This window comes from Prionailurus bengalensis, chromosome X, assembly GCF_016509475.1.
Source record: "Prionailurus bengalensis isolate Pbe53 chromosome X, Fcat_Pben_1.1_paternal_pri, whole genome shotgun sequence".
NCBI classification, from domain to species: domain Eukaryota; kingdom Metazoa; phylum Chordata; class Mammalia; order Carnivora; family Felidae; genus Prionailurus; species Prionailurus bengalensis.
Window position 1 is genome coordinate 51,205,749 of NC_057361.1, and position 14,715 is coordinate 51,220,463.

Here is a 14,715-nt window from a genome sequence, read left to right on the forward strand (position 1 = left end):
TTATCCCAAAGATCTTGTTTCCTAATCTGGAAAATGAGGCTAATAATGCCTACCTCTTCAGAAGTACCATAAAGATGAAATTAAAGAACTTGTATAAAATAACTGGTAATGAATAGGGTCATGAATAAAATAAAGGATAGTTACTTCCTTTTGTTCAACTAAGCATTTTAATTTTGTCTAGTTCATGAAAAGGAGAAAGCTTTATTCCATATTCAAATTGATTCTCAAGGTATTTTCCTTTTTTAAGTACTTTATGGTTCAGAGAAAGAAAACTAGTATCTGAATCTTCTGTCTTGGTCCAGTTTGAAGTTCTCCATTCTGATTTAAGACTCCTGATTTAGCAAATGCCCCCAAACAAATTAAGGAAAATTGTGTATATATTCCAAATATATTTGTACTTATTAATAAAATTTACACAGTTACTATTGTTCATCAGTCTCTAATTTGTGAGTGAAGTTTAGTTTCTTTCTTTTACTTACATAAAAATAAAAGGAAACAAATTTTATTTTTTCCTGTACCCAATGAACTATCTTTGGACATAACCACCTTACACTATTTATTCCTAAGCCTTATGCCTTTAAGACCATTTGCTACATTATCAGGAACACCTGGAAACCCAGACACTCCCCCACCATCCCAAATTAGCTTTCACATGGAAACAAGCCTGGGGATTTGCAATCACATAGTTTATGGCTTCACACTCTCACAAAGAAAGTAGAGCTGGTGGGGTAAAAGCAGCTTTACCTTTTTGTTTAGGGACTTTTCTCACAGTCATTGCAGCTTGCCTCTTCTGGTTTTCAGAAATTTCAAAGCCTATAATATAAAAATATTTGTTTTTGTTACAAGACTTTGTAACTTTGTTACAAGAAACACAGACCTTTCTCAAATGTATAAAATAGTACAACTTTTCTGAAATAGTAATTTTGGCAAGATATATCAAAAGTCTTGATAAATAAATGGTGAGAAGCTTGAACAAATATTCAGCTACAAAAATGTTTTTCACAGTATAGAGAGGAAAAAGAAATGTGAGAATATGAGTTAAGATGATGGTAAATGAAGAAGGGGTGAATAAACTATGGCATAAAGTAGAAAAATATTTCACAACCAAAAGCAAAAACAAAGACAAGGAAATAATGAGTCAAAATATAAAATATTAAAACCGAAAATTTGTGTAAAGTTTCAAATGGAAGAAAAAAATCAAATGGCAAAAAAGTAATGAAATAATAGAAATGTCTATTCAAGTCCTTTATCCATTTAAAAAATTTTTAATGTTTATTTATTTTTGGGAGACAGAGAGACAGAGTGCAAGGAGGGGAGGGGCAGAGAGAGAGGGAGACACAGAATCCAAAGCAGGCTCCAGGCTCTGAACTGTCAGCACAGAGCCTGACGCAGGGCTCGAATTCACAAACTGTGAGATTATGATCTAAGCAGAAGTTATATGCTTAACCGACTGAGCCACCCAGGCACTCCTTCTTTGCCTATTTTTAAAATTAAGTTATTTGATATTTTCCTATTGAGTTGTAGGATATCCCTATATGTTTTGGAAATTAACCTCTTATATATAATTTATATATATATATATATATATATATATATATACATATATATATATTTATAATATGCAAATATTTTTTGATGCTTTAGGTTGCCTTTTCATTGTTTCCTTTGCAGTGTCAAAGCACTTTATTATGACACAATTTTGCTTTGTTGCCTGTGCTTCATATCCAAACAATCATTGCTAAGATCAATGCCAATAAGCTTTTTCCCTATGTTTTCTTCTAGAAGTTTTAAGGTTTGGGGTCATACAATTAAGCCTTTTATACATTTTGAGTTAGTTTTCATGTATGGTGTAAGGTAGGAGTTCAATTTCTTCGGTTTGCATGTGGATATCCAGTTTTCCCAGCACCATTTATTGAAGAAACCATCTTTTCCCAATTGTATATTCTTGGTACCCTTGTCAAAGATATGTTGACTGTATATGTATGGGTTTTTTTCTAGTCTTTCTATCCTATTCCACTGGTCTATATGTCTGTCTTTATACCAGTACCATACTGTTTTAAATAATGTAGCTTTTAATATATTTTGAATCAGGAAGTATTATCCCTCCAGCTTTGTTCTTTCTCTCAAATATTTTTAGTTATTATGGTTCTTTTGTGGTTCCACATGAATTTTAGGATTGTGTTTTCTATTTCTGTAAAAAAGTAACATTGGAGTTTGGTTAAGATCACATTGAATCTGTAGATGGCATTGGGTAAAATAGATATTTTAACAATATTAAGTCTATTATGTGTTCTTTAATTTCTTTCAGCAAGGGTTTATAATTTTTGGTGTAGAAATCTTTCACCTTCTTGGTTAAGTTTATTCCCATTATATCCATTTTGATGTGATTATAATTGGGACTACTGTATTTGCTTAATTTTTTTTTCAGATAGTTCATTGTTAGTATTTAGAAACACAACTGATTTTTGTATGTTGATTTTGTATCCTGCAATTGTACTGAATTCATTTATTAGACATAAAAGTATTTCTGTGGTGTTTTTAAGGTTTTCTACTTATAAGATAATGTCATCTACAAACAGTAATAATTTTACTTTTTCCTTTCCCATTTGAATGCCTTTTATTTTCTTCTAGCCTAATTTTCTCTGGCTATGACTTCCACTACTATGTTGAATAGAAATGGTGAAAATGGGCATCTTTGTCTTAGAACTGATCTAAGAAAAAAAGCTTTCAGTTTTTCCCCCTTGAGTATGATGCTAGCTGTGGGGCCTTTCATATATAGCCTTTATTATGTTCAGGTAAATTCATTCTATACATAGTTTGCTGTGAGTTTTTTATCATGAAATAATGATAAGTTACATCAAATCATTTTTCTGCATCTATAGTTGTGATCATGTGATTTCTATCTTTCATTAGAGTGATGTATCACATTAATTGATTTGCATATGTTAAACTATCATTGCATCCAAGGGATAAATCCTACTTGTTCATGATTTATGATCCTTTTGTTGTGCTGCTGAATTCTGTTTTTTCCTGTTTTATTAAGAATTTTTTTCATGTACGTTCATCAGGGATATTGGCCTTTCATTTTGAACTGGAAGACTTAATATTGTTAAAATATCCATTCTGCCAAAGGCCATCTACAAATTCAAAGGAATCCTATCAAAACTACAGATTCATTTATATAAGATATGAATAAGTTCTAGAAATCTGCTGTACAACATTGAGCCTATGGTTAACATTACTATATTATGCACTTAAAATTTTGGTAAGAGCATAGAACTCATGGTGTTTTTACTGCTTAAAAAAAACAGGGTTGAGGTATCTCCAGAAGGGAGAAGTTCTCTCAGCTTCAGTCTATGTATGCAGAGTCTCATCCTTGTCATGATCTTCCTGCCTACAGATGACAGCTTTGAACTATGCCTTTGAGTTTGAGCCTGCCCATGATCTTGCATTCTGACTTCCTGCTACATAGATTTTGGAGTTGCTTAGCCAAGTTTTGCAATCATATCAGTCAGTTCTTTATAATAAATTTCTTAAATAATAATGCTTCTCCTATGTGTTGTTTTTCTCTGTTTGAACACTGATAGAAGAAGTTATAGTTATAGTCTATATTCTTCACCTGAAGAGTTCCTTATGATAAATTAGGCTTTAAAAAACAAGTTACAGAATAATATATTTGGTATAACTTTTGTAAGTAAATTTTTTGAAAAGTCTTATGTGTATATATGTTTATATGAACATAAGCATGGAACTAGGCATACCAAATTTATACTGATTATCTCACACAGCATAGGAGTGACAGAGAAGGGAAAATAATGCTAAATTTTATTACATTTTATTATGTGTTAAGTGGTTATTATGGCCATGTATTTGTTTTATAATTAGAAAGTAAAAATAAAATTATGATAAATTTATGTGGCAGCCATAAAAATAATGATTAAAAATATTAACTGACATAGGGAAATGCTAATGATATGATTTTAAGTGCAAAATAAAGATATAAAATTAGAACTATTCATCATGGAGAGGTAGTTTGGGGGAGACAGAAAGAAAGAATCAGCAATCCTAGTCCTATTTTTTTTAATTTAGACATATTTAAAACACATAGGAAGGAAATATATGAAAATTTTTATAAAAGTTATCTCTCTCTGGGTAGAATGCTCTTGTGTTATTTTTATTTTTTCTTGTATTTTTCTGTTTTTCTCCAAAATTGCCTAAATAAAAGTGTTATTATAATTAGAAAAAAGTAATGTTTTCAAAAAGATAACCATAGGTCTGTCAGAAAGTAATTTCTGTAGCTCCATCCACTTTGCTGCAAATGGCAAGATTTCATTCTTTTATTTCATTCTTTTTTATGGCTGAGTAATATTCCATTGGTGGGTGTAGCTACAGAGTCTGATGCTAAGCAAAATAAGTCAGAGAAAGACAAATACCATGTGATTTCACTCATGTGGAATTTAATAAACAAAACAAATGATCATAGGGGAAAATAAGAGAGTGGCAAACCAAAAAACAGACTCTTTATAGAGAATAAACCAATTGTCACCAGAGGGGAGGTCATCGGGCAGATGGGTTAAATAGGTGATGTGGATTAAGGGGTGCACTTATGATGAGTATGAGGTATGGTATGAAAGTGCTGAATCACTAAATTTTACACCTGAAATTAATATTATGCTGTATGTTAACTAACTGGAATTTAAAGAAGAACCTAAAAAAATTTAAAAAATTAACTTCTGGAAGCTTTTCTATTAGAAGCAGATTCTTAAAGTTACAGGTTATTAGGGCATTATGTGGGAGATATCATGGTGGAATCAGAGGGAATGGTGGGGATCTTCAAGTTCATCTAGGGTCTACATAAAGCATACTAAGACAATTCCTTTAATAGCTCTAACAACCTAAGTGGTATCAGAGGCTGCTGCTGCCTACCATTGAGAGAAGCAGTCAAGTAGCATTCCTGTACAACTCCACATCATGTCCCATTGCAGTGCTTTTATGTTAAAAGCAATTTGACTTCAGTGGGATTCAAAGTGAATTATTAATATGCACTCTACCCCAAATAAGGAAAAGACTAGGATTAGACTAAGCAGTGTCTTTCTGATCATCCTTCCTTATCTTTCAACCATTTAAATCACCGACACTGAAGGACAGAAGAATCCATTTGCATCAGGATTCAATGGGTAGGCCCATTTTTCTAGAGGCATTTTATACCAGCTTGAACATACAAGTGTTTTAATATAAAATTCCACTCTCATTAAGGATGGGCAAAAACAGAAATTGTGTCTTCTCAGGGAATTACAAAGTCTGGCTGTTTGGTATTTTTATGCCAAAATGGCAGGACCATGAGCAAGAGACCAGATAGTACTTTGTAAACCACAAAGCTATAGTCAAGGGGACCTAAATCCCACATTTGGAAAGCACCATTAAAACTGTCTCTACTAATTATATACTCTTTCAAAAAGGGGAACAATCTGTTTAAAGCCAAAAACGTATGGTTTAGTGGGACTCTAAATCATACAAGTGATCATGGTTTTAGACCCAGTTATATTTTCTACCATTTACTTAAAACACTTTCATACAGACAGTATGATATATACATGCACATTAATTTTAATCTATGCTCTCAGGGCATTTACTTAACATCTGACGTGCCCTAATCTGGTATACACACTGAAGAGGTGATTTGTTAACATATTAAACACTCAGAATTATTTGCTCCAGAGGCCATTATTACCAGCAGTTCAGTCACCTTAATGCAGGAGGCCTAGTTAGCCTAATACATGCTAAAAGTGAATTTTTAGTGGTAAAATTAATGTTATTCAAGATGTGTACTAGCCACAAATGTCTTACAGGCTCTTTAGCCTTCATAAGAACTGGGCATAAAAATCCAGTGAGCCCCATATCCTGTACCCTGCAGAAGGAAGCCTCAGGTCAAGATTGAAAACAGGTGCTATGCTTTGTCCCCCATCAGAGGACTTTGTCACCAGATTCTTACTAGAAATTTAGTTGAATGCTGTTGTTATATCACCAACTCTTCCTTGACTAACCTTTACACAAAAGATGCTGCCATGTATCTAAGAACAGAACTGGGACTTCATTGAGATGATAGGACAGGTTGTATGACTGTTTTTGTGTTTGCTAATAAATGTTTGTATGTTTGGGAGAATTGAGGTTGAGGTTTGCTTTCAGTGTAATAGCTTTATCTAGTCAAGAGACTGTAAGGCAGGCCAAATTATAACTCTCATTTAACCCTGACTAGTAGAAACTACTGGTATCTGCCAAAAAGGACCTGATAATAGGAAACCACCAAAGTGGATTAGGTCAGTTTGCAACAGAAGTCTTCCATAGAAAACTGAAAACTAATTCAATTCCTCTATGTTCTTCATAGCCATATTCTTCTTTCTCCTCTCAGGTCACTTACCAATTTTTTCATCTTCCTGTACCATTTTTCTCTCTTCTCTGAAAGCCCTAAGCCAGCGTATCTTCTCCTCCAGCTTCTTGGCAAAGAATAGATGTATCTCCTCAGTCTCCTTGTTGTGAAGCTTGAAGGCATTTTTCATGCTGACATTAAAGTCATCATCTCTGCCATCTTCAATGTCAACTACCTCATATTTATCCATGTCAATGCGGCCTTTGTAGTACAGGATGTCTCTTCGGATAAGGTCCTAGGTGGGAAGGAAGAAAAGGCTTTATACTGGAGGTATGTGGACAGTAGGTACCAGGAGAGATGGCACATGGGCACAGTAGGATGCTAAGACTTCCACTGATTTGAAGTACTAATAGGGGTTATTTTGGTCAAATTTAGGCAAGTTAGCTTAGCATTATGACATTGACAGGTTGGTTAGAAGATGCTCTTACAGAAAGCCTTTGTCCTACATCCAAAAACTCTCAGACTCCAGTGTCAATCCTTATATGTGTTTGTAAGACTCTGATGGGAAGTAGGAAGGAGTAAGCCACACAAATATTGCTAGCATAGGCCTTTTCTTTTCCAAAATATATGCAAGCCTTCTAGAAGTATGAAATAAGCTGGATGGTTGCCTGAGGTATACTTAGGAATTCAAGCCAGCAAGTGAGACCTGCATATCAGAGTGGGTATGAGTGGTTAAGAATAGCAAGGTGGCCACAGCCTGTGCTGGCCAGGAAAGATTACATGGAGAGGGTTGAACACTTTGTACTCCGGGGAATTTTGGAGAAGGCCTAGTCTGGCAGGAGAAATGGGGGTAATATTGAATAAAAAGCTTCATATATTGACAAATAAATTTCACAAATCTTATTGCGTGAGAAAAATAAAAGTTATAGATGGATACAAACAGTATATTATCTTTTATTATTGTTGTTTTACTCTCTGGTATACAGAATTGGATTAATACTCTCAGTCCAGGAGACAGTCATCATTAGTACATACAAGGTACTCTTATTTCTCTAAGTATTTACTTTTAATAATATATTAAGTTTTGGTGAAACTGCTACCAAAAGCTATGATGCCACAGCAACCTTAAATCCCACGCTCAATCATTCCCCTGGTTACTTTTGTATACAGTTTTATCTCATCTACATATATTACACTTATATAAGGTTTAAACAGCTACAAAGAAATGCCACATAATGTTTAGAGAACATAAATTATATAAAAAATATGACAATGACACAGGCCAAATTCAAAAGAGTACAGAGAGGAGAATTGGAAAATGGAAGGAAGGAAAAGGGAGGGAGCAGAGAGGGAGAGGGGAAAGAATGTATTTGTAATGAATTATTTCTTAAGTTGTATAGTAAGTACATAGGTGCCCATTATATTATTTTGTATCTTTTTGAATGTGATATTTCATAAATTAAAAAAAAAGAAAACCATAGAGATGGATGATATCACTTGTGGACCTGTGGCATGTAAAGTATAAGTGTCTTTCTGCCCTCACCCTCTTAGCACTGCCCTCAGCTTCCCCTGAGAACACATCTACTGCTGGGATGTGTGGTGTGGCTGAGTCTGGCCAAGGAGGTCTCATGAGCTCTGTCCTGATGGATGTCTTCACTGGCCAACTTGTTCTCACAAACTATCCCTCCTGTCTGCCTATATTTGGCCTTTAGACAATTTGACAGAATCAGAAATGTTCATTAACTTTTATTAACATTATACAGTTTGGTTAAACTGCTCCCATTCTGCTGAATTGCCTTGCATGCCTCACTTCTCAGCTGCAGGATACCTGCAAAGAATTTGATTTTGCAATCCTAACTCTTCACAATGTAGGGTAAACTGGGCTTTTTGGTATGTCTGGGGAAGGCTGTCTTTAAGAATTCCTAACATAGCTCTGTCAATCTTGGAAGACCCAGGCTGTGAAATATAGGTGTTGTTGAATTGCTTTGCAAAAAACAACCTCCACATTGTTCTTTTTCCTCCCATAATGATTGTGCATATAAATAAGCTGTGAGTATAGATGGGTTCTGATCTGTTGGGTTCCACTGGCATCAAGTTCACAAGAGAGAAAAAGGTCAGCTATACAGAGTGGGCCAGTTTTGCTCCAAGCTTGCTTCAGAGTCTGGGTTTCTTTTACCATGCTCAAAGTGAACAAGTTCAGTCCTGAACAAAAGGATGGGGTGGTTGCCACGTGCAGACTTTCACAATCCTCAAGAACACTTTGTGAGACTTATGGATAAACAGTGGGCCCTGTCACTCTAATCTAACGATAAAAGCAGGACAAGCTAAGGAGAATGGCTTGATGTGACCTAGTTTGATCTCATAAAGGCCTGAAACATGCCTTACAATACTTAATACAGATACACATAGACCTGAGAATCCAGGTCTGGACCACACAGCTAATAGGTGGGTGCTTACCTGACTAGAATATAGGAAGCTTTAACCTCCCTTCTATTCCCAATTTCACCTGTGAGACAAGTGAACTGAAGAACTCAATAAAATCTGCTTTTAGCTCCCTTTCCTGCTTCTATTTTCACTAGGACCTGTATCCCCACCTCACTTTACACATGCCTTATAATGCAAACAGCATATGCCCTCCTTGTAAGGGACAAGGAGTTAATGATTTCTCTAGAATAAGTAACATCTAAGAAATGACAAGGACAGAATGACTGGACAGCTATTATATGTGTATTCCAGACAACTGTAGCTAGACATCTCAATGCCAAGGCCCCCTGTCTCCAAGGAATAATACCTGGGCCCTCATCTTTGTTCTAACTGGTACCTGAATGCCTTAGAGGACACATAAACCTCAATAACTGCCCCCAGACCCTGAACAAAGATGAGACTCCCCCCTTTCCTTTTGAGTCTCCCAGACACTCTGTATCTGCTCTATACTATATATATATATATATATATATATATATATATATATATAAACTTTGCTTTCACCCTCCTGCTGGCTCACATTTGATTTCCATCATTTGTGAAGCCAAGAACCCTCTTGGCTAATCCTGCAGTAACCCTTCAGGTCTCTGGACCCAGCCTGCCAGCATCACCTGCAGCTTTCTTTGTCTCTCAGTTGGTGTGTCATAATCATTGTCAGCTTTAAAAACCTTTACTGGTTTCCAAAAAAAATGGAAACAATTTATGTGATCTTGGAGCTAAATTAAAAGCATCAACTGAAATTCCTATTGTTTCTTTAGGTATTTAAGGATAACAAGAAACTTGAGAGAATTCTGTTTCTGTGGTAGGGAAGCAAGACTAGAGATATGTGTGGTTAAGGTTCTCCCTTTGCCTGCTCTTTCTAGCTCCCTAGAGGGTTGAACATGAGTTTTCAGGCATCAGCTTAGTCATAAACTCAGGTGTAGGAATGTTATAGGATTCATTAAGAATGACCCACTGTTAAAAAATTCCCACCAGAAATGGTAGCTAAGGCCAAAAAGCAGCATGTAACATGCACAAAAAGAGTGTGAGTTAGAGTGTAAAGCCCTGGGTTTGAGTTTTATCTGCTTAACCTGCTAGCTGTGGTTTTGGGCAAGCCATTTTATCTCTCTGAACTTCCAATTTTCTCAACTATGAAACTAGACAAGTCATCCTTACCTTGTAAAATTGTTGTAAATCTCAAATCTCAACATGCAGCTTCCAGGTCATGAGGCCAGCCTTGTCTGATAATTATGGTGCTGAGCTTTCTTGCTCCCCAACTGATATTTTGTAGGCCTTTAAAATTCCTTTTTGATAAACCTAAAAATCTCAATGCCTCTTTTAGTTCATTTAAATTTTCAAAACAAGTTAAATATTGTGACAAAGAAATAAAGCAAAGGCAACTGAATATTTTAAAACTTATCTAGCTACACCATTGTCCTTGGAAATTCCATATATCCTTTCAGGGTGGGGGTTGTCACAGATCTATACGTAGGCTCATACTAATGTGTCCTCCAACAGTGCCTCCTATTCCAATCGTTCTAGCCTTCATGGTCAAATTTACACATTCTTCCTCCTCAAAGAAGGCTTCCCTGACTGCCTTCTCTAGCTCATCACTGTGGTTTCCCTTCTCTGAATGCTAGCAGTGATTATGAAGACCCTTACGCAACTTACATTCAGCCACCACACTGCTGAGTTGCATTAGTTCTGTTTCACAGCTTTTAGTCTGTCCATTTAAGCTGTGCCCAATAGTTCTTCCTTGCTTTTGCCTTACTGAGGGGTTGTCCAGGGGAAGACAGATGACAAAGCCTCAGAAATGTCTCTGCTCAGCTTCTGCACATGGCAAGAGGACAAAGCCCTCCTGAGCCCTGGTTGCCTGAGGTCCTATTGGGACCAGGCTGTACAAAAGTCACTTGTTAATGATTGAGTGCTTTCATAGGGTCACAGTGAATAAGTGCTTGGTACAGATGTTATTTGGTCATCACAAGTTCCCTGCCTAAATGGGATAGTTGCTAATAGGATGCCAGTCTTCCTCCTTTTCCCTTACACTCATCCAAGTTGGAAGATATTAAGGAAGCCAGTGCTTCTCCAGAAGGACCCTGGCAGTCTGCAGACAAGCACCAAGCCTAGCCATGGATCCAGCAAGGAGCCTATCCAAGTCTCTGATATTACATAATTCAAATAGCTGGGAGAAGTTTGAATTTGGTCTCACTGGGTATTCATGGGGTTTAGTAAGACACTGTAAAACATTTTGTATAAGTGACAGATGCTGCAATCTGGGGCCTGTAACTCTTAAGGATTGCTGCCTCTCTCACTTGCTTGTCAGTAAAGTCTTCCCTTTTTAGAGAGGGACCCTATTTACTCCCCACCACTAGCCTGGACCACCCTGGGATTTCTCTCCAGATCTTGAGGAAGGCATAGACAGGACTTATATTTCTCATTATTATATTCCAATATCTAGAGTACATTCTTAATAACAAAATAATAACAGCAACAACAATGGCAGCAGTCAACACTTAGCATATATCATGTGCCAGACACTATTTCAAATGCTTTGCATTTTTCCCCAGCTTTATTGAGGCATATTTGACAAATAAAGATTATATATACTTAAGGTATACAATGTGATATTTTGATATAGGTATATGTTGTGAAATGATCACGATTATCAAGCTAATTAGCTTATCTATCATCTCATATGTTTATTTCTGTGTGTGTGATGAGAACACACGATCTGCTTTCTCAGCAAATTTCAAGTATACAATACAGTATTGTTAGCTATGGATACCATGTTGTACAATAACTCTCCAAAACTTATTCGTCTTGCATAACAAAAAGTATTTTACTCTTTGATCAATATCTCTCCATTTCCCCCACCCCCACCAGCCCCTAGCAACCACTATTCTACTCTCTGCCTTTATGACTTCGACTGCTTTAGATTACACATGTAAGTAAGAGCATATAGTATTTACCTTTCTTTGTCTTATTGTTTTAGTATAATATCCTCTAGGTTGATCCATGTTGTCACAAATGACAAAATCTCCTTTTTTAAGCTAATATTACACAGTGTGTGTGTGTGTGTGTGTGTGTGTATCACATTTTCTTTATGCATTCATCCCTTGGCAGCTAAACGCTTTGCATTTATTAACTTAAATAATCTTCACAAAAATCCTACAAGGTACATACTGTTGTAGCCCCATTTTATGAGGATATGTAGACATAGAACCATTAACTTACCCAGAAACAAAAGCTACTAAATGGTAGACTTGGGCTTTGAGTCCATACTACCTGGCTCTAAACTCTGTGCTTGTTTGGGGAGCCTGGGTGGCTCATTCAGTTTCCCTCTCTCTCTACACCTCCCCCACTCTCATTCTGTCTCTCTCTCAAAAATAAATAAACATTAAAAATTTTTAATAAAAAATGTAATATGTGTCTGTTTAATCACTGTATATACTGCCTCCCAACAAAGATTTGCTGAATGAATGCGTACTGACACCAAATAAACAGTAATAGTATCAATAGCTAGCATTTACTAAGTACTTACTATGTGCCAGGCACTGCAAATGTAGTGTTTAATTTAACCTCACAGCCTCTCTTCTATATAGATACCATTATTATTTCCATTTTGCAGATGAGGGGATAATACTAGGCACAGAGAATTTGTCCAAGGTCATACGGCTCATGGACAAAAGGTAATTGGTGCCCTTTTGTCTGGCCCTAGAACCCATGCTCTTAACACTATACTTCATTACTTCCCATTACCTCAGGTGATCCTCCTCAAAGCCTCCTGAGATGAATTCTATCATCAGCCTGATTTGGCACTGAGGAAAATAAGGGGATAAAGTTAAAAAACTGGCCCAAGTTTAGAGACAGTAGAGTCTAGGACCCATGTGTTCTTGTTTCAAATCCCCATCTCCTTTGTGCTCTATTCCCAGTCTCTTTTGCTATTGTTGCATTTCTGAGTTACAAATGGCTCATCCTCCAAGTCCGGCCCTTCAGTGAAAGAAGAAAGGGCCCAACTGCAGAAGTTCCTTGAACTTTCTCCAGCGTTATCATACTCTATGTAATTCCTGATCCTTCCAGAATACAATTAAACCAACATAAATAACTAGTAATTATGGCACAGAGGACAACAGAGTATGTCCAGGATGGTATAATTAAAAACAAAGAATACAGGGGGAAAAGCTGTTCAGGCCAACTTCAGGCTGTAGGAACATTAGAGGATGCCTGAGGAGAGAGGAAAGGAGATATCCTCCCCTCCTCAGAAAAAAAAAAGTAAATTGAAAGGGGAAAAAAAGGAAACAAAAATCCCCAAAGCACCAAATTAACTTCCAGTATAATCATCTAAGGAAGAAAATAACAAAACATATGCATAACTAAACTAACAGGACAATGAGATGCAGAGGAGCAGAGACAGCCATCATGGAAGACAAGAAGATAGAAAACAAAGTCTTATTCTAGATTTTTAAAAAGGAAATTGACAAAGAGGGAAAACAGCAAAAGTTAAAGAAGTGGTCACAAAATTAGAAACCACTGATGTCTTTCCCCACCTACTATAATGGCCACTTCATTGGGAGCTTGGGATAATGGAGATGGAGGGGCTTATGCTCCTGAGGTGGCCATCTCCTTCAGGAAAGAAGGGGTTGGGGTTACCTTCTTGCAGAGGACCATCTGGTGGTCAAACAGAAAGAAGACCCGCTGCTGGTTGCGGCCATAGGGCTGGTAGATCCAGGCCATCTCCCCAGTGTAGATCAGCTCCGAGCTCCTGTCTAGGATGTCCTCACCCTGGGAAGAACATGTGATAGTGAGAGGCAGCCAGGAAGGAGGGATGGCCCTGTCACCTGCCTGGAAGCACCTAAGGCTGGGCATAGACTAGGGCAGTAGGAGTAGAGAAAAGGCCTGATGGGAGAGAGGGATAGAGAGAAGGTCCCCTGGGAAGTCCTGGAGTTGGAAAGACCCATACTTTTGTTTATCCTGAGGCCAAATGAGCCCTACCACCCAGGACTGCTATATAGTCCCTCTATGGCAGCTGCTTTCTAGCACTACAGGCACCAAGGTTCATTCTGGTTCCATGAGGTTCATATTCTCTCTCTCTCTCTCTCTCTCTCTCTCTCTCTCTCTCTCTCTTTTCCTCCTCCTCCCTTTTCTCTATGAATTTATCTTTCTATACCAGTCCTTCATGCCAGATCTAGTCTCTTAGTCTCTTTCTTGTACTTGAAGAATAAGCCTAAGCACATAACAGAAGTTTCTCTGCTTCCCCAATGAGTAAAAGGGGATAGGGGAGGCCAAGAAGGAAACAGTGATTGATGGAGAAAAAGAGAATACAGTCACTGTCTTAAAATTGTTTTTTTTTCCTTCTCCCCTCAGTTCACTAAAATATATCGATTAAATAGGAAACTTTACAACCACATGATTCTTTGGTCTGTTATTCACAGCCTGAAATGACTTTTCCTCCTTGCTATATAGTAAGACAAAAAAGTACCAAGACACTTAACTCCTAGCTAATTCAATTCTACAGAGTTTCCAAGGCCCCTTTTTTACAGCACCTCTGCTAGCTCAGAGGTATGTGGAGATATATGTCAGATGCCAAGCCAGATTTGTCCCCTATTCTCAAGGAGCTTACAGTCAGTGGAGGAAACTAATGCAGGTCTGCACAGAACTCATGGAATACAAGGCAAACCACAGCAAAGCCCTGGGCATAGGGGTGAGTGTTCTAGGACTTATATGAAGATAAGGACAAAGACCAGTGGTCCAGTACTCAGGAGAATTAATATTAGCATCTATATGCATCAGAAATTGGGCTACATACCTTCACTCTAAACCTTCTAAGCCACAAGAGAACCCTGGGAGGGAGAGAATTTCTTAATCTCATTTTATAGTCCAAGGTA

At 37.1% G+C, this 14,715-nt stretch overlaps 1 protein-coding gene across 5 annotated transcripts in view; it reads right to left on the reverse strand.

The window, feature by feature from the left end:
- Positions 1 to 14,715, reverse strand: part of ARHGEF9 (Cdc42 guanine nucleotide exchange factor 9) — a 195,939-nt gene that overhangs the window by 18,014 nt on the left and 163,210 nt on the right. For 4 of the 5 annotated variants that reach the window (XM_043571345.1, XM_043571347.1, XM_043571346.1 and 1 more), the window contains 3 exons: positions 13,481 to 13,612; positions 6,419 to 6,662; positions 745 to 813 (listed from right to left, as the gene is read on the reverse strand). In XM_043571345.1, the coding sequence (XP_043427280.1) occupies positions 745 to 813; positions 6,419 to 6,662; positions 13,481 to 13,612 (445 nt within the window). The remainder of the gene's footprint in view (positions 1 to 744; positions 814 to 6,418; positions 6,663 to 13,480; positions 13,613 to 14,715) is intronic. The other variant, XM_043571349.1, reaches the window with a different exon arrangement.